This window comes from Lucilia sericata, unplaced genomic scaffold, assembly GCF_015586225.1.
Source record: "Lucilia sericata isolate MDLA Ls3-8-SP2 unplaced genomic scaffold, ASM1558622v1 Contig001437F_arrow, whole genome shotgun sequence".
NCBI lineage: Eukaryota > Metazoa > Arthropoda > Insecta > Diptera > Calliphoridae > Lucilia > Lucilia sericata.
The window spans coordinates 87,686-113,030 of NW_023995369.1; the positions used below are offsets into that span (position 1 = coordinate 87,686).

General features: G+C 30.0%; 3 protein-coding genes across 4 annotated transcripts; 2 read left to right on the top strand and 1 right to left on the bottom strand.

Moving 5' to 3' along the window:
• The first annotated feature begins 11,005 nt into the window (after positions 1-11,005).
• LOC119611378 lies at positions 11,006-11,659 on the top strand. The gene has a single exon (XM_037966941.1). The coding sequence runs from the start codon at positions 11,006-11,008 to the stop codon at positions 11,657-11,659; it is 654 nt and encodes a 217-aa protein (XP_037822869.1).
• Positions 11,660-19,454: 7,795 nt separating this feature from the next.
• LOC119611379 lies at positions 19,455-20,919 on the top strand. Its single transcript, XM_037966942.1, has 4 exons — positions 19,455-19,643; positions 19,711-19,887; positions 20,003-20,179; positions 20,635-20,919. The coding sequence occupies exons 1-4, from the start codon at positions 19,602-19,604 to the stop codon at positions 20,917-20,919; spliced, it is 681 nt and encodes a 226-aa protein (XP_037822870.1). The 5' UTR covers positions 19,455-19,601.
• A 10-nt stretch (positions 20,920-20,929) lies between these two features.
• LOC119611377 (putative nuclease HARBI1) lies at positions 20,930-22,867 on the bottom strand. Of its 2 annotated transcripts, XM_037966940.1 has the most exons (6): positions 22,180-22,867; positions 21,975-22,122; positions 21,834-21,918; positions 21,758-21,760; positions 21,513-21,697; positions 20,930-21,456 (listed from the first exon to the last, which is right to left on the bottom strand). In XM_037966940.1, the coding sequence occupies exons 1-6, from the start codon at positions 22,482-22,484 to the stop codon at positions 21,019-21,021; spliced, it is 1,164 nt and encodes a 387-aa protein (XP_037822868.1). In that variant the 5' UTR covers positions 22,485-22,867; the 3' UTR covers positions 20,930-21,018. The 2 variants fall into 2 exon arrangements, with proteins under 2 accessions (XP_037822868.1, XP_037822867.1); XM_037966939.1 differs by having other exon boundaries at positions 21,513-21,760; positions 22,180-22,866.
• Between the last annotated feature and the right edge of the window lie 2,478 nt (positions 22,868-25,345).

Below are 25,345 nucleotides of genomic sequence, written 5' to 3' on the forward strand. Positions count from 1 at the left end.
ATGGGAGGTGAGGTGACACGCCCACTATAGCCAATCCCATTTTGTTCATATATACGTCAAAGTCATCCATACAAAATTTGAGGACTCTAGCTGTTGCAGTTTATGAGATATGCGACATTAAATACTTATTAGGTATGTGGGCGTGGCACGTCACCTACTTGAAATTTTAAAATAAAAAGTAGCCTATGGTTCCTTCCAGATATACAAACAAACAAATAAACACACATTCATTTTTATACATATAGAAGAAGGAAAATTAATGCATTAATTTTATTACTTATTATTTAATGTTAATGTAAAATTAATGCATTAAATGTACCCATGTTAATGTTAATGCAATAAACTTTCATTAACATTAATTTTTTTAATGTTGAAAAAATTGTTAATGCATTAACATATTTAATGCACTTATCCCAGGTCTGTCTAATAGTTTGTATTGCTAGTCCGCCAATTTATTACCCAAATATTCACATTTATGCCAAAGTTATTCGTGCAAAATTTGAGTATTTCAGCTCTAATAGTTTCTGAGATATACAAATTTTTGCTTTTAATTCATATGGGAGGTACCAAGCCCCCCTAAAGAATGTCCGCCCGTTTTCCCCCACATGTTCACATGGATTTTAAAGTTCTTCCAGCAAAATTTGAAAATTCTAGCTCTAATTGTTTCTCAGATAAACTAATTTATTTATTTCATTTATATGGGAGGTGCCTCGCCCCCTATTGCTAGTCCGCCTATATTTTGTCCTAAATATTCATGTTGTTAATAAAGTGGCTCCGAAAAATTTGAGAACTCTAACTGTTATATTTTCTCAGATATACTAATTTAAGATTTTATTATATGGGAGGTGTCACGCCCACTATAGATAGGCCGCCCATTTTTTTCCATATTTGTTCATATGGATGTCAAAAAAATTGTTAATGCATTAACATATTTAATGCACTTATCCCAGGTCTGTCTAATAGTTTGTATTGCTAGTCCGCCAATTTATTACCCAAATATTCACATTTATGCCAAAGTTATTCGTGCAAAATTTGAGTATTTCAGCTCTAATAGTTTCTGAGATATACAAATTTTTGCATTTAATTCATATGGAAGGTACCAAGCCCCCTTAAAGAATGTCCGCCCGTTTTTCCCCCACATGTTCGCATGGATTTTAAAGTTCTTCCTGCAAAATTTGAAAATTCTAGCTCTAATTGTTTCTCAGATAAACAAATTTTTTATTTAATTCATATGGGAGGTGCCTCGTCCCCTATTGCTAGTCCGCCTATTTTTTGTCCTAAATATTCATGTTGTTAATAAAGTGGCTCCGAAAAATTTGAGAACTCTAACTGTTATATTTTCTCAGATATACTAATTTAAGATTTTATTATATGGGAGGTGTCACGACCACTATAGATAGGCCGCCCATTTTTTCCACATGTGTACATATGGATGTCAAAGTTGTCAATACAAAATTATTATTTTGGATGTAGGCGTGGCACCTCGCCCACTTAAAATTTCAAAATTTCAAATATATATATATATTAAACCGATTTATGACCGATTTTCTATTTCTACCTCGTGTATCAATACCCAACATACCTGGGTATGTATACAAATTATTTGTCAGTTATCGGACAAAAATTAAGTTTCATTATAAATTTTATGTTTTATTATTAGAATTATATATATTTAAATAAAATATAAATTTAGTTCCAAATACAGAGTCATGTGTCTTTACTCATAAATATATATTTGTGATATATTTGTGGACCCTGTAACATTAACAAATATGGGCCGATTTTGATGAAATATTTTTTTTATTATATATGACTTAGTAAAGTAAAATTATGCTGATTATAATAATTTTATTCTCTTATAAACAAAAATATTTAAGTTTAAATTTCAAAATTTTAATTTTTGACCAATTTTTTTTTCAAAAAAGTTCCCTACTTACGACAGCAAATACAATTTCTTTAGTGCTAATCGATTTTATACACCTTGATAAATAACATATAAAAAGTTTTGTTCAATTATCTTTCCCGGTCACTGAGTAATACCTTCTTGAAGTCAAAATTTTACAAAGTCAAATTCTGCATAATGTACATTATACCTTATAAAGGCGTTTTTCTTTAGGTTTTTTGCATATGATATTTTTGTTAATAGGAAAGCAATAAGAAAACTTTAAAAGAAATTGCTAAAATTTAATGGTTTATGATCAAAAACTATTTAATTTATATACAGACGTTTTATAAAATTAGTTTTAATAATTATCTGAATTATATACTGGAAATGTATAAAAAGATGAAATAGCCATATAAATTGTATGACATACCCGGGTATGTTGGGTATTGATGTACGTAATTTTGCTCGGGTATAGACAAGACGGTTAAACAATGTTTCGTGCAGGGTTTAATATTTAGTTTTTAGTTTTATTTTTTTAAGTGTCGACTGAACTGAAGAAAGTTCAAGTATTTATTTTTACCTCACAAGCTAACTGAAGTCAGTCAACTGTGTCAACACATTGCTGCAATAACTTGCAAGTGGTTTTGTTTTTCTTCAGCAGCCACACACGCAAGCAGCGGTCATGTTAAGTTTTTCAACTCAGCCGAACTGAACACAACGACTGAACAGTAAAAACAGTTTTGCGTGTGCTGCTTACGTATTGCTTAGTTCTTGGTTTCGTTTTCTTACTAAGGGACGTAAAAAAAACTGATAGTTTGACTGGTTAGTACAAATCAAGCTGACTGAACAATAAAACTTGATGGGTTGTTTGTTCAGTAAGACTTTGTTATTGTATGCAATTTGTTTTAGTATATTGTATGTTTTTGTGTTTAAATTTGACAAAAGTAAACAAAGTAATTGATAATTATTGCTAATAGAAATTGTTAATTAATTTAAAATTTATAAAATTATAAATTACTATACTTATAAATTTAGATATTTTCTTTAAATAAAAATTGATTTAAATTTAAGCATTTTGATGATTTTTTTAGTGAGATTTTGTTATTGTATGTACATATGTATATTAGGGTGGGTCGAAAATAGGCTTTTCACTCGGATCAACTTCTAATAGTGAAATTATGTTGTATTTTAACGTCAAATGGAAGACTGTAAAATATTATTCAATTATAAATTGGTTAAAAAAGTTTTGAGTTATTAAAATTTCCCCCGAGAATTTTGTGATTCTGAAGACATATAAAAGTAAATATATGAAAATTTTTGTTAGTTTTGAAAAATTTTACAAAAAAATATTATGTTTATCTTTATAAGGTTCATAAATGTGCTAGTACGAATTTTTGTTCAAATTGGATAACGCTTACTCGGTTTAGTCTGTGGTCAAAAAAGGGCCATTATTTTTTAACAGCATCTCCAAAACTCCATTTTAAAATTTTAAAAAATTTTGTTAAATGGATTATTAAAAATTAAAGTTTTCTATGATGGATATTATAAAGGATATATATAAGAATTAAACACAGAAAGAATGAGCTTAATACCTCTCATAGTTTTACCGTACCTGCGATGTGAATTTGAAGGATTTCGGGAAAAAGGCAATTTTTGCCAATAATTAAGTAAAAATTATATTATTACCAATTGTTGCTTAATTTTGATCAATTAAATTGCGATTATTATTTCCGAGTCCATGAAAAGTTTTTTCTGATAAAATTTCCGAAATTAAAAATCATTAACCCTCTAAAAACCGGGGTCAAAATCAAGTTTTTGTATATTTAATATTCTTCATTAAAAATAGCAAAATATTGTGTATTTAATTATGAATTCATTTTGACAAACTACACGAAAATATATCCAGAAATCTAGGAATCAAACTTCTTCAAAAATTAACCCTCTGTCATACTTGGGGTCAAGTCAAGACCGATTTTTTAAACACTACAAAAAACACTTTTAAAAAGGAATTTTCTAAAATTAATTTTCTTAAAGATTTAATGGATATATATCCAGTATTTGGTTTATCGTATTATTTGAATGTAGTAAAAATAACTTCTAAGAAGTTTCATCAATATCCATCAACAAATTAACAACATCATGCTCTTATTTCTTCAAGAACATAAAATTCAAAAATTTGATTTTAACCCCGGTGTTTAGAGGGTTAATGATTTTTAGTTTCGAAAATTTGATTAGAACTAACTTTCTATGGACTCGGAAATAATAATCGCAATTTACTTGATCAAAATTAAGCAACAATTGGTAATAATATAATTATACCCTCCACCACCATCAGTGGAATAGAGGGTATATATAAGTTTGTCGTTCCGTGTGTAACACCAAGAAATATTCATCTAAGACCCAACAAAGTATATATATTCTGGGTCCTTATCAAATTCTTAGTCGATTTAGCTATGTCCGTCTGTCTGTCTGTCTGTCTGTGTAAAACACGTTAAACACGTTAAAACTAAGCAAAGGAAATAAACCAAATTCACCCAAAATATTTATTATTATCCTAAGCAGTTTGGTATTGAAAATCAGCAAAATCGGTTCACAACGTAAAAAGTTATGAGTACAAATTTCAGACTACCTCCAAAAAAATTACGTTTTTTTCATATTTCAAAGATATTTCGATGAATTTTGTCACACATTATTTTTTCAGGGCAGTCCAATATTTCCCATAGCCCCCATACAAAGGTATATATTCCCGGAAATTAGTTTATCGTTAATAACTCCCTCAAATATATCGGTATCAACACGAAATTTTGTACATGTAAATGTAATATGAACAAAAATCATATTGTCAACGTAGATCTCAGTCGGTCCCATATAAGGTCCACTTCCGAAAATCACCTAAACGCACATATTTCTTTGATGAATAAAGCTATTGTGATAAAATTCGAGTTGGATATGTTTTGTATACATGCAAATCATTCTACCGATTTTTTTACGGATCGGTCCATTATTGGTCATAGCTCCCATATAAAGCCCACTTCCGAAAATCATTTAAAAGCTCATATTTCATTGTAAACTAAAGCTATTTTGATGAAATTCGACACAAGTATATTTAGTAGAAATATAAATCACTCTACGAAATTTTTTCCGGATAGGCCAATAATTGGTCATAGCTCCCATATAAGGTCCACTTCCGAAAATCACTTAAACGCATATATTTCATTGAATTATAAAGCTATCGGGATAAAATTCGACACAATTCTGTTTTTTATACATACAAATCATTCTACAAAATTTTTTATGGATCGGTCCATAATTGGTCATAGATCCCATATAAGGCCCACTTCCGAAAATCACTTAAAAGCACATATTTCAATGCCAAGTAAAGCTATATTGATAAAATTCGACACAAATATGTTTTACCTAAACATGAATCTTTCTACGAATATTTTTCCGGATAGGCCCATAATTGGTCATAGATCCCATATAAGGTCCACTTCCGAAAATCACTTAAACGCATATATTTTATTGAATTCTAAAGCTATTTTGATGAAATTCGACAGAAATATGTTTTGTGTGCACTCAAATCATTTCACTATTTTTTTTACGGATCGGTCCCTTATTGGTCATAGCTCCCATATAAGGCCCTCTTCCGAAAATCACTTAAAAGCACATATTTCAATGTCAAGTAAAGCTGTCTTGACAAAATTCGACACAAATATGTTTTGCCTAAACATAAATAACTCTACGAAATTTTTTCCGGATAGGCCTATAATTGGTCATAGCTCCCATATAAGGTCCACTTCCGAAAATCACTTAAACGCATATATTTCATTGAATTCTAAAGCTATTGGGATAAAATTCGACTTGAATATGTTTTGTGTACGTACAAAACATTTTATAAATTTTTTAACTCCCATATAAGGTTCAATTACGAAAATCACTTAACAGCACATATTTCATTATCAAATAAAGCTATCTTGATAAAATTCGACACAAACATGTTTTGTCCAAATATGAATCACTCTGCGAAATGTTTCCCGAATAGGCCCATAATTGGTCATAGTTCCCATATAAGGTTCACTTCCGAAAATCACTTACACGCATATATTTCATTGAATTCTAAAGCTATAGGGGTAAAATTCGACTTGAATAAGTTTTGTGTACATATGAATCATTCTACCACTTTTTTCTCGGATCGGTCCATTATTGGTCATAGCTTCTATATAAGGTCCACTTCTGAGAGTCACTTAAACTCACATATTTCAATGTCAAATAAAGTTAATTTGAGAAAATTCGACACAAATATGTTTTATCTTTACATTAATCACTCTACGAAATTTTTTGCGGATAGGCATATAAAACATTGTACCAAATTTTTTCTGGATCGGTCCATATTTGGTAATAGGTCCACTTCAAAAAATCCCTTAAACGCACATACTTAATTATCAAATAAAGATATCTTGATAAAATATAAAATATGATGAATCACTCTGCGAAATTTTTCCGGATAGGCCCTTAATTGCTCATAGCTCCTATATAAAGTCGCACACATTTCATTGATTAATAAAGCTATTGGAGTAAAATTAGACTTGATCTTTTTCTGCATATAAATCATTATATAAAATTGTTTCCTGATCAGTCCATAATTGGTCACAACTCCCATATTCTGTATATAGATACATCATTCTATTAAAATGTTTTCGAACTGGCGTATTAATATACATTTTTCTGGACCTAATCAAAATTAGTTCGACAAAAATTTTGGCAAGTTATCTAAAAATTAGATAGTTAGATGGGTTTCAATAAAAAGTAGTTTGCTGGTGGAGGGTATTTAAGATTCGGCATAGCCGAATATAGCACTCTAACTTGTTTTTACTTAATTATTGGCAAAAATTGCCTTTTTCCCGAAATCCTTCAAATTCACATCGCAGGTACGGTAAAACTATGAGAGGTATTAAGCTCATTCTTTCTGTGTTTAATTCTTATATATATCCTTTATAATATCCAGCTTAGAAAACTTTAATTTTTAATAATCCATTTAACAAAATTTTTTAAAGTTTGAAAATGGAGTTTTGGAGATGCTGTTAAAATAATGGCCCTTTTTTGACCACAGACTACATCGGGTAAGCGTTATCCAATTTGAACAAAAATTCGTACTAGCACATTTATGAACCTTATAAAGATAAACATAATATTTTTTTGTAAAATTTTTCAAAACTAACAAAAATTTTCTTATATTTACTTTTATATGTCTTCAGAATCACAAAATTCTCGGGGGAAATTTTAATAACTCAAAACTTTTTTAACCAATTTTGAGTTTTTCCATCTTTTTGGAAAGACAATTTTGTAGACATTACGATTTTGCTATAAAATGGTGCAATAATTAATACTTAAAGCCACATTTTATGAAAATACTCCAAAAAGTGCCATTTTTCCCATATAAACGCATTTACAAACTTTGGCGGCGATGCGCGGGCTCTTACCCTCAAAATAATTGAATAATATTTTACAGTCTTCCATTTGACGTTAAAATACAACATAATTTCACTATTAGAAGTTGATCCGAGTGAAAAGCCTATTTTCGACCCACCCTAATATACATACATACATACAATAACAATCTCACAAAAAAATCATCAAAATGCTTAAATTTAAATCAATTTTTATTTAAAGAAAATATCTAAATTTATAAGTATAGTAATTTATAATTTTATAAATTTTAAATTAATTAACAATTTCTATTAGCAATAATTATCAATTACTTTGTTTACTTTTGTCAAATTTAAACACAAAAACATACAATATACTAAAACAAATTGCATACAATAACAAAGTCTTATTGAACAAACAACCCATCAAGTTTTATTGTTCAGTCAGCTTGATTTGTACTAACCAGTCAAACTATCAGTTTTTTTTACGTCCCTTAGTAAGAAAACGAAACCAAGAACTAAGCAATACGTAAGCAGCACACGCAAAACTGTTTTTACTGTTCAGTCGTTGTGTTCAGTTCGGCTGAGTTGAAAAACTTAACATGGCCGCTGCTTGTGTGTGTGGCTGCTGAAGAAAAACAAAACCACTTGCAAGTTATTGCAGCAATGTGTTGACACAGTTGACTGACTTCAGTTAGCTTGTAAGGGGAAATTTTAACTAGTTACTATTTTTTAAGCATGGTACTAAATTTAGTCAAATATTTAGTAATTTGCGACCGTAATTAGCAGTTTTTTGAAACCCTGTATATTTTACTTGTTGGCGATGTTTACGGTAATATTGTTTTACCAAAGCAACAGCAGTTTAAAGACAGTATTTTTATACAATATTCACACTTTGGATGGATAGTTTCTGGTCCAACAAGACCTTTGTCTTATCAGAATAATATTGTTATTAATGTTTGCTCATTGGAACAGCAATTACGTGCGTTCTGGGAACAAGAAGAACTTTTGGAAAGGCGTTCTTTAACAGAAGAAGAAGACTTATGCGAAAAACATTTTCAAAACACAACAACTCGTAATTCTGACGGTCGTTATACTATTTCACTTCCCTTTAAAGATTTGCTTAAAAAGAAACATTTACCTAAATTTAGCCATACCGATTATACTGCTTTATCTCGTTTGAAAAGTGTTGAGGCTCAATGTTCTTCCAAACCTGCTTTTGGAAAACTTTACTATGATTTTATGGAAGATTATAAACGGTTGGGTCATATGGAAAAAGTGGGAGTTTATCCTCATGATTTAGAACCAAACGGATTTTTCTTACCACATCATGGAGTTTTAAAAGAGAATAGCTCTACAACAAAATTAAGAGTGGTTTTTGATGGAAGTTGTAAAGGAACGAATCAGAGATCATTAAACGACGAACTAGCATCTGGCCCAGCACTCCAAAACGATCTTCCAACTATAATTACTCGGTGGAGGCGTTTTAAAATTGGCTTTTGTGCGGATTTGGAAAAGATGTTTAGGCAGATAAGAGTTGTAGATGAGCAGCAAAAATATCAGCAAATTTTGTGGAGAAGTCCGGACTCAGAAGAGATATTAATTTACAAACTTACTACTGTAACATATGGCACAAAACCAGCACCTTTTCTTTCAATAAGAGTTCTTCAGCAATTATCATTAGACGAAAATAAGAAGTATCCGTTGGCTTCTAAGGTGTTAAATACTGATACGTACGTTGACGATGTTATCTCTGGAGCTAATAATTTTGAAGAGGCTCTAGAACTTCATACGCAATTATGTAAATTGTTAAACGCCGGAAAATTTAATCTGAGGAAGTGGACCACTAACTCACAAGAACTCCTGTCTTTTATACCCCTGAAATTTCGAGAAAATTTGAATGTTCATCGCCTTAATCCAACAAATACAGTAAAAGCTCTTGGTTTAGAATAGAATACTGTTGATGATTGTTTTTCTTTTAAAATTTATTTTAAAAATTGTAGTACGAATGTTAGAAAAAGAAGTTTTTTGTCGGATGCTGCAAAGCTTTACGATCCTCTAGGGTGGCTGGCCCCTACCACTATATTAGCTAAAATAGAATTTCAGAACTTATGGTTATTGGGTCTAGATTGGAATGACAGTCTTCCTGAAACATTAAAAATTAAGTGGCTAGAATATCGTAAAAATCTTAAGGAACTTGAAAATATAAGAATTAATAGATGGATCGGTTTAAATCGGGATGTGAAGCTTGAGCTACATGGATTTTGTGACTCTTCTAAACTTGCTTATGCCGCCGTTGTTTATGCAAAAACTATATCTAAAGATGGCTGTGTTGAAATTAATATTATTCAAGCAAAAACTAAAGTTAGCCCATTAAAACGATTAACAATACCTAGAATGGAGTTGTGTGGCGCTAGCCTATTGGTGAATTTGGTTAATAAAATTACGTCGTATATAGAATGTGAAATATCTCAGGTCTTCTACTGGACCGATAGTACAACTGTCCTTTCTTGGATCCGAGGACAATCGTCAAGGTGGCCAGTTTTTGTAGGAAATAGGGTGGCAGAAATCCAACGAAAGTCTACAATTGATCAATGGAAATATGTTTCTACGCGTGATAATCCTGCAGATTGTGCTTCAAGAGGAATATCTTCTAAAGAATTGGTTGAACATGATTTGTGGTGGAGTGGCCCAAAATGGCTTAAGGAAACTCCTTCAAGTTGGCCAAAACAACCAACTCTTAGCTATGATGATGTCGAGAATATAGCTGTTATAAATGCGCATACAGTTGAAGTGCAGCCCACGGAGTACCCTGAGCTTTTAACCAAATTTTCAACACTTAATAAACTTATCCGTGTAACTGCTTATATAATTCGCTTTAAAAATAATTTTATTTACAAATATTATCAAAATAAATCAATAGACAAAGGCTATACCAAGATTACGGGATTTCTTACTACCATGGAACTGAACGTTGCAAGATTAAACCTCATTCGAATATCACAACAAATTGATTTTTTTACTGAGCTCCTTGAACTTCAAAAGAAAGGTTTCATATCTTCAAAAAGTCCTATAGCAAAATTATGCCCATTTATAGATTCGACAAATATATTGAGAGTTGGCGGTAGAATAAAAAATTCTGAACTTAGTTTCAACTCTAAACATCCCATTTTATTAAGAAAACAAAATCCGTTGTCATATCTTCTATTTTTAGATGCACATATGAAGACGCTTCATGGTGGGTTAAATCAAATGCAATCCTACGTTTCGCGAAAATACTGGATAATCTATGGAAAAAATTTTGCTAAATTCGTAATACGAAAGTGTATAATTTGTTTCAAATACAACGCAAAGGTTGCCCAACAGATGATGGGGAATTTACCAAGCGTTCGTTTAAAACCTACTCGGCCTTTCAAACATTGTGGTGTTGACTATGCTGGTCCAATTACAATTAAGCAATCAACAGCTCGTAACACTATAACTACTAAAGGTTATATATGCTTATTTATTTGTATGGTGACGAAGGCTTTGCATTTGGAAGCAGTTACGAGTCTTTCCACAGATTCCTTTTTGGCCGCTTTCCGACGCTTTGTTTCACGTCGTGGTGTCTGTACAGATTTGTATTCGGACTGTGGAACAAATTTTATTGGAGCAATATAATATTATACAATAGAAGCAAAACTTCAATTCCGGCATGCTTGAGAAACTAGCTTTGAATGGAACAACGTGGCACTTTATACCACCAGCCTCGCCCAATTTTGGTGGTTTATGGGAGGCTGGGGTAAAATCTACAAAATACCACTTGAAAAGAATTATGATCAATCGAATACTTACTTTTGAAGAGTTAACAACACTTCTGGCCGAAATCGAATGTTGTCTCAATTCAAGGCCTCTTTGTCCACTCAGTAGTGAGCCTAGTGATTGTAACGCCCTAACACCTGTCCATTTTTTGATTGGCGAACCCACGCTGTGCATTCCAGATCAAGATTTACTTGATGTTAACATCGATCGACTTAACAGATGGAAAGTTGTTGAAAGCTTAAAACAACATTTTTGGCGTCGATGGGCTGATGAATGGTTATCACGCATCCAAGCACGACCAAAGTGGCTAAAACTCAATAAAAATGCAGAAAAGGGAGATTTAGTGGTAATCCTAGATGAAAGATGTTCTCCAGGTGAATGGCCATTGGCTCGTGTTCAAGACGTCCACCCCGGTAAAGATGGAGTTGTAAGAGTCGTAACGCTATTTTTAAATGGCAAAACATATAGACGACCAATTTCAAAAATTGCCCTTTTACCTACAAATAGTCCTTTTGATAGTAAAGAAAGCACATATCCTACAAATTAAGTGAAACCTCCATGGATTAAGTACTGTTGTCCTTAGTGGGGGAGAATGTTAGCTGTTATAAAATTATGTATTTTTTTTCTATAATAAAATTCAAGTGCATTTAATTTAATGTTTGTTACTGTAAATTATTCTTTATAAATTTCTTGTGTTACATATTTGTCATTTACTTATTTGTTAATACCTCATGCATCTCCCCACAATTTCGCTCAAAACCAGTTTATATCCAAATAGTGGTGAATATATTTTCTCTTATAAATCAGTTATTTATCTCATTGATCTTGCTTTTATTTTACTTCTTTTTGTACTTATATGTATTAAATTATACACTTGAAACCTATGCAGAAATTCTGTGTCTATTTTATACCATTATAATATAAAGATTATTCCTATTTTGGCTACTTGATGAATAACAAGCTGATCTTAATAAAAAAGTGCTTTGTAATACTTTATACTGAATAAACTAAATAAGTTCTAAATAAATAAAAATAAATAAAAAACTCAAACGAAACAATGTACATTAGGGTGGTTTTATCTCATATGGAAAAAATGGGTGAATTTTTTTGGGGCACCCCTCTAAAATGTTTCTTTCTGTCAAATTTTAGGATTGTCAAAGTTTGAGCACTATTGGAAAATGTTAACCCGTGCCACTGGAGCCTCAAAGTTTTGAAAATCCCGATTTTTTTGGCGACTTCGGCGACCCAATCTCTGGAACTGCTAAAGCTATTTTCTTGTGTCATATATCAAATTAAAGACCATACTGTTTATAATATTTTATATTCTACGCAATAAATCCGCAAACTAGTACTGAAACCGAAAAAAAGAGTTAATACTAAAACGTGACGTGAGAGCGAAGATGCGTTATTTGTATTATTATTGCTTATTAAGGACAAATACTTTTCCTTTGGAATCTCATTTCATTTAAATATGTTTGCTATGGTATAGCTTTAATATTAGCCCCACAACAATGTTTTTTATACCCTCCACCACCATCAGTGGTGATAGAGGGTTATATAACTTTGTCATTCCGTGTGTAACACCAAGAACACAAACAAAGTCCTTATCAAATTCTGAATCGATTTAGCTATGTCCGTCCGTCTGTGTAAAACACGCTCACGCTAAAACAAAGCAATATAATTTAACCAAGTTCACCCAAAATGTTCTTCATTTTCCTAAGTTGTTTGGTATTGAAAAATCGGTTCACATCGGGAATAGTTATGAATCAAAATTTAAAACAACTCCGAAAAAATAGCATTTTTTACACATTCTGATGTAATTTTTACGAAAACTTCAACACTTCAACACTGCAGTACCTAAAAAGTAATTGCGCGATTTGAGTTTTGGCCATAAATTACGTAACTCTAGACCTATGTGCTTTGGTTAAACTTTTTTGATTTTCCTAATTAATTAACAACTTTTATTTGTAAAATTTATAGGAATAACTGTTTGATAAAATTTTATCAATCTTAAGATTATATTTCAATTACAATAATTAATTTGCGGCTAAAATATTATGGAAGTGTTGGAATGCCTATGAAAATTGTCTAAATAGGGATTTTAGAATAAGGTAGAATTACATAGTTACTTATGTTTAGCAGAAGTGTTCCACTTTTTAAATTTTTTTACATTAAAGAAATAATGTAAATCAGTCGACTAGATCTAAAGTTATACGGCTGTATTTATAAAAATTTATTTTAGGTTTATTAAGCAATTTTAGGCAAAATTCAGGAAAATCGTATTCATAAACGTCAAATAGCTTAAATCACCTTCAATAAACCATTGACAAATATACGAATTTTACTGTAGACCCTTCTTTAAGCCAACGATAAGTTGATTTTTAAACATTTTTTTCTCAGATAAAACTTTTTTCCGTAATTTTAGGTTGATAGCGAAAACTAATTACGGTTTCTTTTAGAATAAAATCTAAAAATTCTAGTTTTAACCTTTACAAATAATTTGTAAATAAAATCGCAGAAAAATTTTAAACGATATTTTGCGAAAAAACTCAAATCTGGACATTATTAGATTAATGCATGAATATTTGACAATATTCCAATTGGCCAGCACTATTTTTAGGCAATTTGGAAATGCCCGACTGTCAATCAAATAAGGGACAAAATTATTTAATTTGCATTGTTGTTGGTTAAATATTAAATTATATTGATTAGCGTTATAATAATGCAAAATATATTAGCCGGCGTTAAAATTAGTCAAATATCAAAGAAATTTATCAATATTTACAAAAATTTATCAAAAAGAAGAAAATGTGCAATAGTGATGTTTATTTTGTCGCAAAATATCCGTTATTCGGATACTTTTAATAATAATTAGAAATTATATGTTATATTTATACATCTGAACTAAATAAACATTTATTAAAGCCATATACATATGTATATATATATATATATATATATATATATATATATATATATATATATATATATATATATATATATATATATATAAAACTATTATAAACAAAAATATGCAATTAAGAAAATCGAATCAACGAATATTTTATTCTAATTGTACGCAACACTAACACATAAAATGACAGCCAAATTGTACGGTGTTGACAAGTTAAACATAAAACAGCACAGTAGTTAATACAGTTACAATTTTATTACTGGATGTCCAGTATATCTACACATCCAACAATCAAATAAGGCCAGAAGATCTTTATATGCTCAATATAAAGCATCTAACTTCGCAAGCCTTCCTAATACTTCTAGTGCACAATATAGAAGTATCACAAATTAAAAGTAATCAGAATAAATCGTATGCCCATATGACTAAAGAGGGTTCCGTTACCCAAATTAAAGCAAAACTAACTTCTAGTGCCCAATATAGAACACTTATAAATAAGAAGAATGAAAATTTGCAAACAAATAATGAAAATAATGCCCCATTATTTTCATATGCACATGCATTAAAAGAGGGGGTACCTGCGCCTGAATCATATTCTCAAAAGTCTATTGAGAATCTAATTCAAACCATAAACAGTTTCATGGCAAACATCCAAAATATGTTTCAACAATTAATGCAGAATCAAAGCATGCTCATGCAGATCCTGCTAAATAAAAAATTAATTCTCTAATAATTTGTTTTTGGAATGCTAACGGACTTAGCCAACACAAGAATGAAGTAGAACAATTCCTACTACTTCAGGAAATTGACGTACTACTTGTCTCTGAACAAACGTTACCCTAAAGAATTGTTTCAGAATTAACGGATACTATACAAAACATCCAAGTGGTAGAGCCTGTGGTGGAACAGCAATTTTAGTGAGAAACAAGCTAGAGTGATGATATATTGGCTATGCCGAATCTTAAATACCCTCCACCAGCAAGCTACTTTTTATTAAAACCCATTTAACAATGTATCTAGTTTTTAGATAACTTTTCATAGGTTTTGTTTCCGATGATACCCTCCATCATTTAGTAATTTCTTTATGGAACTTATTTTGATTATACACAGAATATGCTCATGTTGAATTTCATCCGGATACAATAATTTAATAATGAATTATGTGGTATTCAGTGATTTTCAGAAGTGACCCTTATATGGGAGCTATGACTAATTATGGACTGATCTGGAAAAAATTCCGTATAATTATTTCTATATACACATTATTTCAGAAGTGAGCCTTATATGGTAGCTATGACTAATTATGGACTGATGTGGAAAAAATTCCGTATAATCATTTCTATATACACAAAACATTTCTATATACACAAAACATAAAAAATACTAAAAATATCGTTTTAGTATTTTTTGAAACGATGTTTTTTTTCTTATATGGGAGCTACGACTTATAATCAGGGTACAGATAGCGATCGAATTCAATTCGCTCGCGAGCGAGTTTAATTCGAGCGATTTAAATAATTTATTTTCCAGCGAATAAATCTATTCGACTCGCGAGTTTAATTTTTAAACTCGCGATAATTAAAATTATTTAATTTGCATTTTTCAAAGTTTGTTGGTTAAATATTAAATTATATTGATTAGCGTTATAATAATGCAAAATATATTAGCCGGCGTTAAAATTAGTCAAATATCAAAGAAATTTATCAATATTTACAAAAATTTATCAAAAAGAAGAAAATGTGCAATAGTGATGTTTATTTTGTCGCAAAATATCCGTTATTCGGATACTTTTAATAATAATTAGAAATTATATGTTATATTTATACATCTGAACTAAATAAACATTTATTAAAGCCATATATATATATATATATATATATATATATATATATATATATATATATATATATATATATATATATATATATATATATATATATATATATATATATATATATATATATATCTATATATATATATATATCTATATATATATCTATATATATATATCTATATATCTATATATATATATATATATATATATATATATATATATAAAACTATTATAAACAAAAATATGCAATTAAGAAAATCGAATCAACGAATATTTTATTCTAATTGTACGCAACACTAACACATAAAATGACAGCCAAATTGTACGGTGTTGACAAGTTAAACATAAAACAGCACAGTAGTTAATACAGTTACAATTTTATTACTGGATGTCCAGTATATCTACACATCCAACAATCAAATAAGGCCAGAAGATCTTTATATGCTCAATATAAAGCTTCTAACTTCGCAAGCCTTCCTAATACTTCTAGTGCACAATATAGAAGTATCACAAATTAAAAGTAATCAGAATAAATCGTATGCCCATATGACTAAAGAGGGTTCCGTTACCCAAATTAATGCAAAACTAACTTCTAGTGCCCAATATAGAACACTTATAAATAAGAAGAATGAAAATTTGCAAACAAATAATGAAAATAATGCCCCATTATTTTTATATGCACATGCATTAAAAGAGGGGGTACCTGCGCCTGAATCATATTCTCAAAAGTCTATTGAGAATCTAATTCAAACCATAAACAGTTTCATGGCAAACATCCAAAATATGTTTCAACAATTAATGCAGAATCAAAGCATGCTCATGCAGATCCTGCTAAATAAAAAATTAATTCTCTAATAATTTGTTTTTGGAATGCTAACGGACTTAGCCAACACAAGAATGAAGTAGAACAATTCCTACTACTTCAGGAAATTGACGTACTACTTGTCTCTGAACAAACGTTACCCTAAAGAATTGTTTCAGAATTAACGGATACTATACAAAACATCCAAGTGGTAGAGCCTGTGGTGGAACAGCAATTTTAGTGAGAAACAAGCTAGAGTGATGATATATTGGCTATGCCGAATCTTAAATACCCACCACCAGCAAGCTACTTTTTATTAAAACCCATTTAACAATGTATCTAGTTTTTAGATAACTTTTCATAGGTTTTGTTTCCGATGATACCCTCCATCATTTAGTAATTTCTTTATGGATCTTATTTTGATTATACACAGAATATGCTCATGTTGAATTTCATCCGGATACAATAATTTAATAATGAATTATGTGGTATTCAGTGATTTTCAGAAGTGACCCTTATATGGGAGCTATGACTAATTATGGACTGATCTGGAAAAAATTCCGTATAATTATTTCTATATACACATTATTTCAGAAGTGAGCCTTATATGGTAGCTATGACTAATTATGGACTGATGTGGAAAAAATTCCGTATAATCATTTCTATATACACAAAACATTTCTATATACACAAAACATAAAAAATACTAAAAATATCGTTTTAGTATTTTTTGAAACGATGTTTTTTTTCTTATATGGGAGCTACGACTTATAATCAGGGTACAGATAGCGATCGAATTCAATTCGCTCGCGAGCGAGTTTAATTCGAGCGATTTAAATAATTTATTTTCCGGCGAATAAATCTATTCGACTCGCGAGTTTAATTTTTAAACTCGCGATAAGAGTTGAAAATTTAAAGAGCGTAAAATAGAACTCGAGTCAAAACGAGTTAATCGCGAGTTTCATAATTTTGTAAATGGAATAAATTTAAATTTATAAGGCATAATCAATTTATATATAAATATGACATAACCAAATAAGTTTCCCAGTAAAATTATGTACGCAAATACATATGTACGTACATTATTTGCTGCAAAGTAGTAGACACTTCGTACATACATATATACATACATACATACATACATACATACATACATACATACATACATACATACATACATACATACATACATACATACATACATACATACATACATACATACATACATACATATATACATATATACATACATACATACATACATACATACATACATACATACATACATACATACATACATACATACATACATACATACATACATACATACATACATACATACATACATACATACATACATACATACATACATACATACATACATACATACATACATACATACATACATACATACATACATACATACATACATACATACATACATACATACATACATACATACATACATACATACATACAATACATACATACATACATACATACATACATACATACATACATACATACATACATACATACATACATACATACATACATACATACATACATACATACATACATACATACATACATACATACATACATACATACATACATACATACATACATACATACATACATACATACATACATACATACATACATACATACATACATACATACATACATACATACATACATACATACATATATACATACATACAGTGTCTCACATAAGTATTCGAATTTGGTTGTACTTTGAAAAGAAACATAATTTAATAATATTTTTTGTTTTTGAAATGAATATTTAAATTTGTTATATTGTATAGAGAGTCCTAAGGTATAATATCACACTCTTTAAAATTTGGAAGAATTACATTTACCTAAATTGATTTAACTTTTTTTAAAAAAGGTCCATAAAATTGCCTCACAAAAGTATTCGAATTTTTCCTGTATTTCATATATGACCATATTATACGAAACACAAAAATTATAATCGAGTGGTTTTTTGCTTAAAATTGTGTTAAGGGGTTACTATCGACCGAAATTATATATTTTTGGCCCATTTGTTTCACAATTTTGGAGCATTTGTACCATCTTTTCATTTTAAATTTATTTGTTGTTTTCAATATATTTGTAAGAAAGAAAATGTTCTTTCGCATTTAGAGAAACCGGCAGTAATAAATAAAAAAAAATTTAAAGATTGTCCATCAATATACATATGTACATACATGACTACAGATGAAAAACATACACATTTAAATAAAAAGGTAGACAATATATTTCTTATACTTTCCCACTTTTGCTTTGTCAGACCGTCATAAAACCTACGGCTACACAATCACACATACATAATTATTTCCCATATTATTGGTTCTTTTTTACTACCACAACAGAACCTGTTTCTTGCACACACATTTTGCTGATTTTCGGCTCGAATTTAACTCGAATTCAACTCGTTTTCCACTCGCTCGTAAGCGAGTTGAAAAAACAAAAAGATGTAAATATCGCTTACGAAGCGAATGCAAAACACATAAAACTAATTAAAATTTTAAAACGAGCGATATAAATAAAATAGTGATCGCGAGCGATATTTTTACCTACCCTGCTTATAATGGACCAATTAGAAAACATTTTTGGAAAATGATTTATATATACACAAAATATGTTCATGTTGAATTTTATCCGGATACAATCATTTAATAATGAATTATGTGGTATTAAAGGTACTTTACACTACAATACTTTGTATTAATACTAATAAAAATTTCAAAATGTGTTGTAGTGTAAATTTAAAAAGTATCCAGTATTAAATAATGTGTTATGAAAAGTATTGAGTATTTGAAAATTTTTAAAAAGAAATATATTTTACTTAATACCAGAGTTCATTTCATTTTGAAATAAGTCATTTTTGATGTTTTAAAATAAAAAATACAAAAATGGAAATTGAAATGGAAATGGAAAATATTTGTGCAATAAAGGTAAGTTTTTTAATATATATACATATATATATAATATATGCAAACAATGAAGTATATTCAAATATAGGTGGAGTGGGACAAGAACTCGGTTTTAAAGCTAATCAATCTGTGGCAGGAATATCCATGTCTTTACAACCCGAGGAACCAATTATACCATAACAAGCATTCAAGAAACGAAGCTCTTGAAAAAATTACTAAAAATTTGCAGGAATTAATTCCAGATATTAAAGTAAATGATGTAAAAGTAAGTTACCTTAAGAGTTTTGATTGTGTCGAATTCCATTATATTCCTCTCATCCACTATCAAGAGCTTAAAAAGTATTATTGTGGAATAATATATGGATGTATTTTAATTACAGGTAAAAATAAGTTATCTAAGAAGCCAGTACGCCAGAGAAATTCAAAAACAAAAAGAATTCACAAGAAGTGGAATGGGTACCGACGAAGTTTACGTACCGTCGGTGTACTGGTATGATGAACTTAAGTTTTTACGTGAATATATCAAAATAAGAAAGGGGAAAAACAGTTTAGAAATGGTAAGTGAATATAAGACCAACTCAGGCATACATATGTATGTATGAAATCATTGTGATGTTCATATTAAAACTCAGCATAAATGTTGAATGATTAAATCGCGGTCAAATAAAAAAGGATCGACTCATGAAGGGCATACGTACATATGTATATATGTATGTATTTTGAATATATCCACCTTCCGAATTTACTTAAAATTTACGTCACATGTAGTGATGGTGGGTCTTTAAGATTCGGCATAGCCGAATATAGCACTCTTACTTGTTTTATTTTATGATTACTGTTCTCGAATCCGAAATATTTAATAATTCGTTTACTTCTTTTTTAATATATTCATCGCACGAGCGGACACCACTAAACGCAATATATTTTGGGCAACATCATACAACAATACGAATAATAGAAATTAATGAATTAATTGCAGAGTTTCTATTAATAAAAATTATAATATTTTCAGAGCCAAATAATTTCCGATGAAGATTCCTCACCACCAAAGAAGATTTCATTAGATTCAACTGTTCATGAAACAAAACGCCAAACAGTTGAATTAAGTGAAGAAGATGATGCTTTAAAGGCAGCAACAGAAGCACTTAAAACGCTAGCAAATAAAAAGCAAATTGATCCATATATTGAAAGCTTTTCAAATTTCGTTAGAGAACATTTATTGTCTATTGAAAACGCTCAAGAAAGAAAAACACTGATTAAAAAAATTATGACGCTAATAATTGAACATAGCAATTAAAATAGTTAGTTCTACATTTTATTTTTATAGTAATATGTATGTATACATAATAACACATAATAAAATACTGTTTGTTTTAAAAGTACATATATATTTGTTTTAAAAGTTAAATTTTGTTACAGCCTCTGCTTGCCAGGAAACTTGTCCCTCATTATTAAAGTATGTTCTGAAAATATCTCTGACTGCAGATGCATCATTAGAAGATCTGTGGCCCGGGCTATGTTCAATAGTTGTTAAGGTTGCATTTCTTTGAGTACATTGAAAAGAGTCGTCATTGTGGTTTTCTATTTTTAAAAAATTATGTAGAACACAACAGGTTAAAGTAATAAGTTCTGCTTTTTCAACATCTAAAGTGATTTCTTTTAGAAGAATTTGGAACCGATTGACTAGTTGACCAAAACAATTTTCGGATACCCTTCTTGCCCGGGAAAGTCTGTAATTAAATATTTTATTTTCATGTTCATTTCTTTGTGAATATGGCTTTAAAATTCTAGTTGAAAGTCGAAAAGCTTCGTCAGCAACAAATACAAAGGGAACCTTGAAAATTTGGATTTATTAGATAAAATACAAAGTTTCCAATTTTACTAACAAACCTTAACGTCTGAACCAGGTAACTCTTGATTTTCTGGAAAATTGAGAGCTTCATTGCGAATTGCAATTCCTATCTCAGATTGATTAAAAACTGAAGCGTCATTTGCTCTTCCATTTGACCCGACATCAACAAATATAAATTTATAATCAGCATCCACAAAAGCCATGAGAATGATGCTATTAAATCCTTTATAATTATAATAAAAGGATCCATCAGACTTCTTTGCCCTTATTGCAATGTGCTTACCGTCTACATGTGTACATATATGTATATAAAAAAGCTGATAATTGTATTTTAAATTAAATGATATAAAGAATCAAACCTATCGCTCCAAGGCACATAGGGAAATTCCATTTATTATTAAATTCTGTAGCCACATCCAGCCATTCTTCAGTTGTTGTGCACCCCTTTTAATGCAATAAAGTAAATATTATTATATGCATTTAAAAACAAACATATTTACCTTTAAATAAACGTCTTTTAAATTGTAATAAATAGCTTTTAGCGTTTCAGGAATAATAATGGATATGGCTGGAACTGATACTCTAAAACTATAGGACATATCTGTAAATGTATTACCAGTTGACAAATACCGAAGTGTAATAAGCAACCTGCTCGTAAGATTATTATACAATATTATGAAGAACACTTTAAATTAATTTATCAACCTGGTACTGGCTGGTATCGCTTGCCTAAGGATTGTGTCCTGCTTCGTTATTGTTGGCCCAACAATTTCTAACAGTTTATTAAAAAGATGTTTCGGAAGCCTGCAAAAATTTTCAAAACTTGGTGGGTCCTCCAGTTGAAGTTCTTTCAGCACCATGTTACTTAAATCTTTACCAGAATTTCTTTTTTTTAGCCACTCTCGACTCCATAGAGACCTTTTTTTAACTATCTTATTTTTCAAATTCTTCTTTTCCTTCTTCTTTTTAATTAAACTTATTAAAATGGTAACTACCGCAACTTCATCCATTTTTGCAAATCCTTGCGATATAAATTCGTTGAAATTAAAAATATTCAAATGTTATTTAAAAATAATTATATTTTTGACAAGCAAAATGTATTAATACTTCTTTTATTATTTTGTACAATAATGTAAAGCCTTACAATATTTTTTTATAATACAAGCCAAACTACATCATGACAATGAAAATGATTTTGTATTATTAAAAATACAACTATAATCATAATACAAAGTATTGTAGTGTAAAACCCCTTTTAGCAGCATTTTTTAAACAATTGGATTTATTAAATCCAAATTTTAGTTCTTGCACTGCACGCCAGGTGGATAAGGCAAAAGGTTTTAATCGATGCTAAACAAATTTCAAATCATAATGTAAGCAGCGGCCGACAGATGGAGTTATTTCAAAATTTAATATTAAAATTATAAATTTTCCAAAAAATTTGTAACAATTTGTTGCAAAAATTGGTATTTGCACTGAAATATTTTAGTTACATGAATTTTGTTTATTTTCCTATTTTTACACATTTTAAAAAATATTTGCCATCTATTGGTGAATAGCAAAATAAAACAAATTAATTTATTTTAAAATTATTTTGGTTTTGTTCTATGAATACAAAGCATTACCATATTGAAATTAGCTAAATCCAACTATTTTTTTGGATTTAATAAATCCAATTTGGATTTACTTCTTTTAGCTGCAGAACCGCCATTTTGGCACTACAATTAATTTTTGTTTGACCTTCTATTAGCATATACAGTGTATTTTCAGATAATAATGACCAAAACTAAATTTCAGCTTCCAAAGATAGTTTTTTCTTGAAATAAAATAAATCCAGTGATTAAAAAAAGCCCCTATTAATTGACTTTCAGAAGTGACCCTTATATGGGAACTATGACTAATTATGGACTGATCTGGAAAATATTCCGTATAATTATTTCTATATACACATTATTTCAGAAGTGACCCTTATATGGGAGCTATGACTAATTATGGACTGATCTGGAAAAAATTCCGCATAATCATTTCTATTTACACAAAACATATTCACGTTGAATTTTACCCCGATAGCTTTATTAGTTAATGAAATGTGTGGGTTTAAGTGATTTTCGGAAGTTGACCTTATGTGGGAGCTATGGCCGAAAAAATTCGTAAAGTGATTGATATATACACAAAACATATTCATGTAGAATTTTATTTCGATAGCTTTATTTATCAATGATATATACGCGTTTAAGTTATTTTCGGAAGTAGGATTTATATGGGAGCCATGACCCATTGTGGACCGATAAGTTAGTGGTATGATTTCTGTTCATATTATATTTTATATGTGCAAATTTTGAGTTGATACTGATATATTTGAGGAAGTTATTAACGATAAATCCACTTCCGGAAATATGTACTTTTGTATGGAGGAAAATGGAAATTTTGGATCGATTGTTATGATTTTGAACATTATTGATCACTGGGTAAAAAAATGACGTGTGACAAAATTCATCGAATTATCTTTTGTAGTTGCTGAGAAAACTGCTTAAGAATTACGAAAAAACATATTTTTTTTCGAAGTAGTCTGAAATTTTTACTCATAACTTTAACGTTGTGAACCAATTTTGCTGATTTTCAATACCAAACTGCTTAGGACAATAATGAATATTTTTGGTGAATTTGGTTTATTTCTTTTGCTTAATTTTAACGTAAGCGTGTTTTAGGCAGACAGGTAGACAGACGGACATGGCTAAATCGAATCAGAATTTGATAAGGACCCGGAAAATATATACTTTGTTGGGTCTCAGATGAATGTTTTTTGGTGTTACACACGGAATGACAAACTTATGTATATATACCCTCTATCACCACTGATGGTAGTGGAGGGTATAAAAATATTAGACATTTCCCAATGCCAGAATACAAAAAGGACCATATCCAGGCCACCTCTATAAATATACCTGATAGTAGAGTTACAATATCTTCAATATATTGTACTCCTAGGTATAATGTTAATCGAGAGCAGTTTCTCGAATACTTTAAAACTCTTGGCCCAAGATTCATAGCAGCTGGTGATTATATTGCAATAAAACGAGAATTTATTTCAGTGATCCCTTCACTGGACCTCTCGTCAGACCACTCACCTGCAGTGTTAACGTTATTAGAAACCCCAAATAAATTGGAAAACTATTGTTCTTGTTTTCCTAACAAGAAGACGAAATGGTTAATGTATAAAATGTATGTTAGCTCACACTTGCCACAAAACATGTCATTGAAAAATTACCATGAAATACAATCCGCTGTCGATATATTTTCGGATATATTACAAGATGCTGTCAATGTGTCTACACCCCCAGTCACCTTCGGAGACTACAAAAATTCGTAATGTCCTAGGAACATTGAGTCTCTTATTAAAGAAAAGAGAACACTCAGACGTCAATGGCCACAATCGCGATCTCCAAACATAAAGGTTAATAAATTCACATCGCGATGTGAAGTCTTCTTTGGCATCGCCTTAAATAATAATAAGGAATTTAATCTGAGAAATTATCTCAAAAACTTAGACCATACTAAGAAAACAGAATATAGTCTCTGGAAAGCTGTAAAAAATATGCAATGCCATATTGCATATGAGTCACCCATACGTCTCCAGAATGGTGAATGGGCAAGAAATACGTCAGAAAAAATTTAAGCATTCGCCAATCATTTGGAGAATGTGTCTACTCAAAATAATACAGATTCTTCTATTAGTGCTAACATTGTAAATAATGTGGTTCCACGCTCAATAAAATGCCAATTCTCTACCGTTAAGACGACAATCAAAGGTCTAAAGGCATCCAGCAGTTTTAGTTAAAATGTTATAAAGAGCCATAAAAGGTACCAAAAT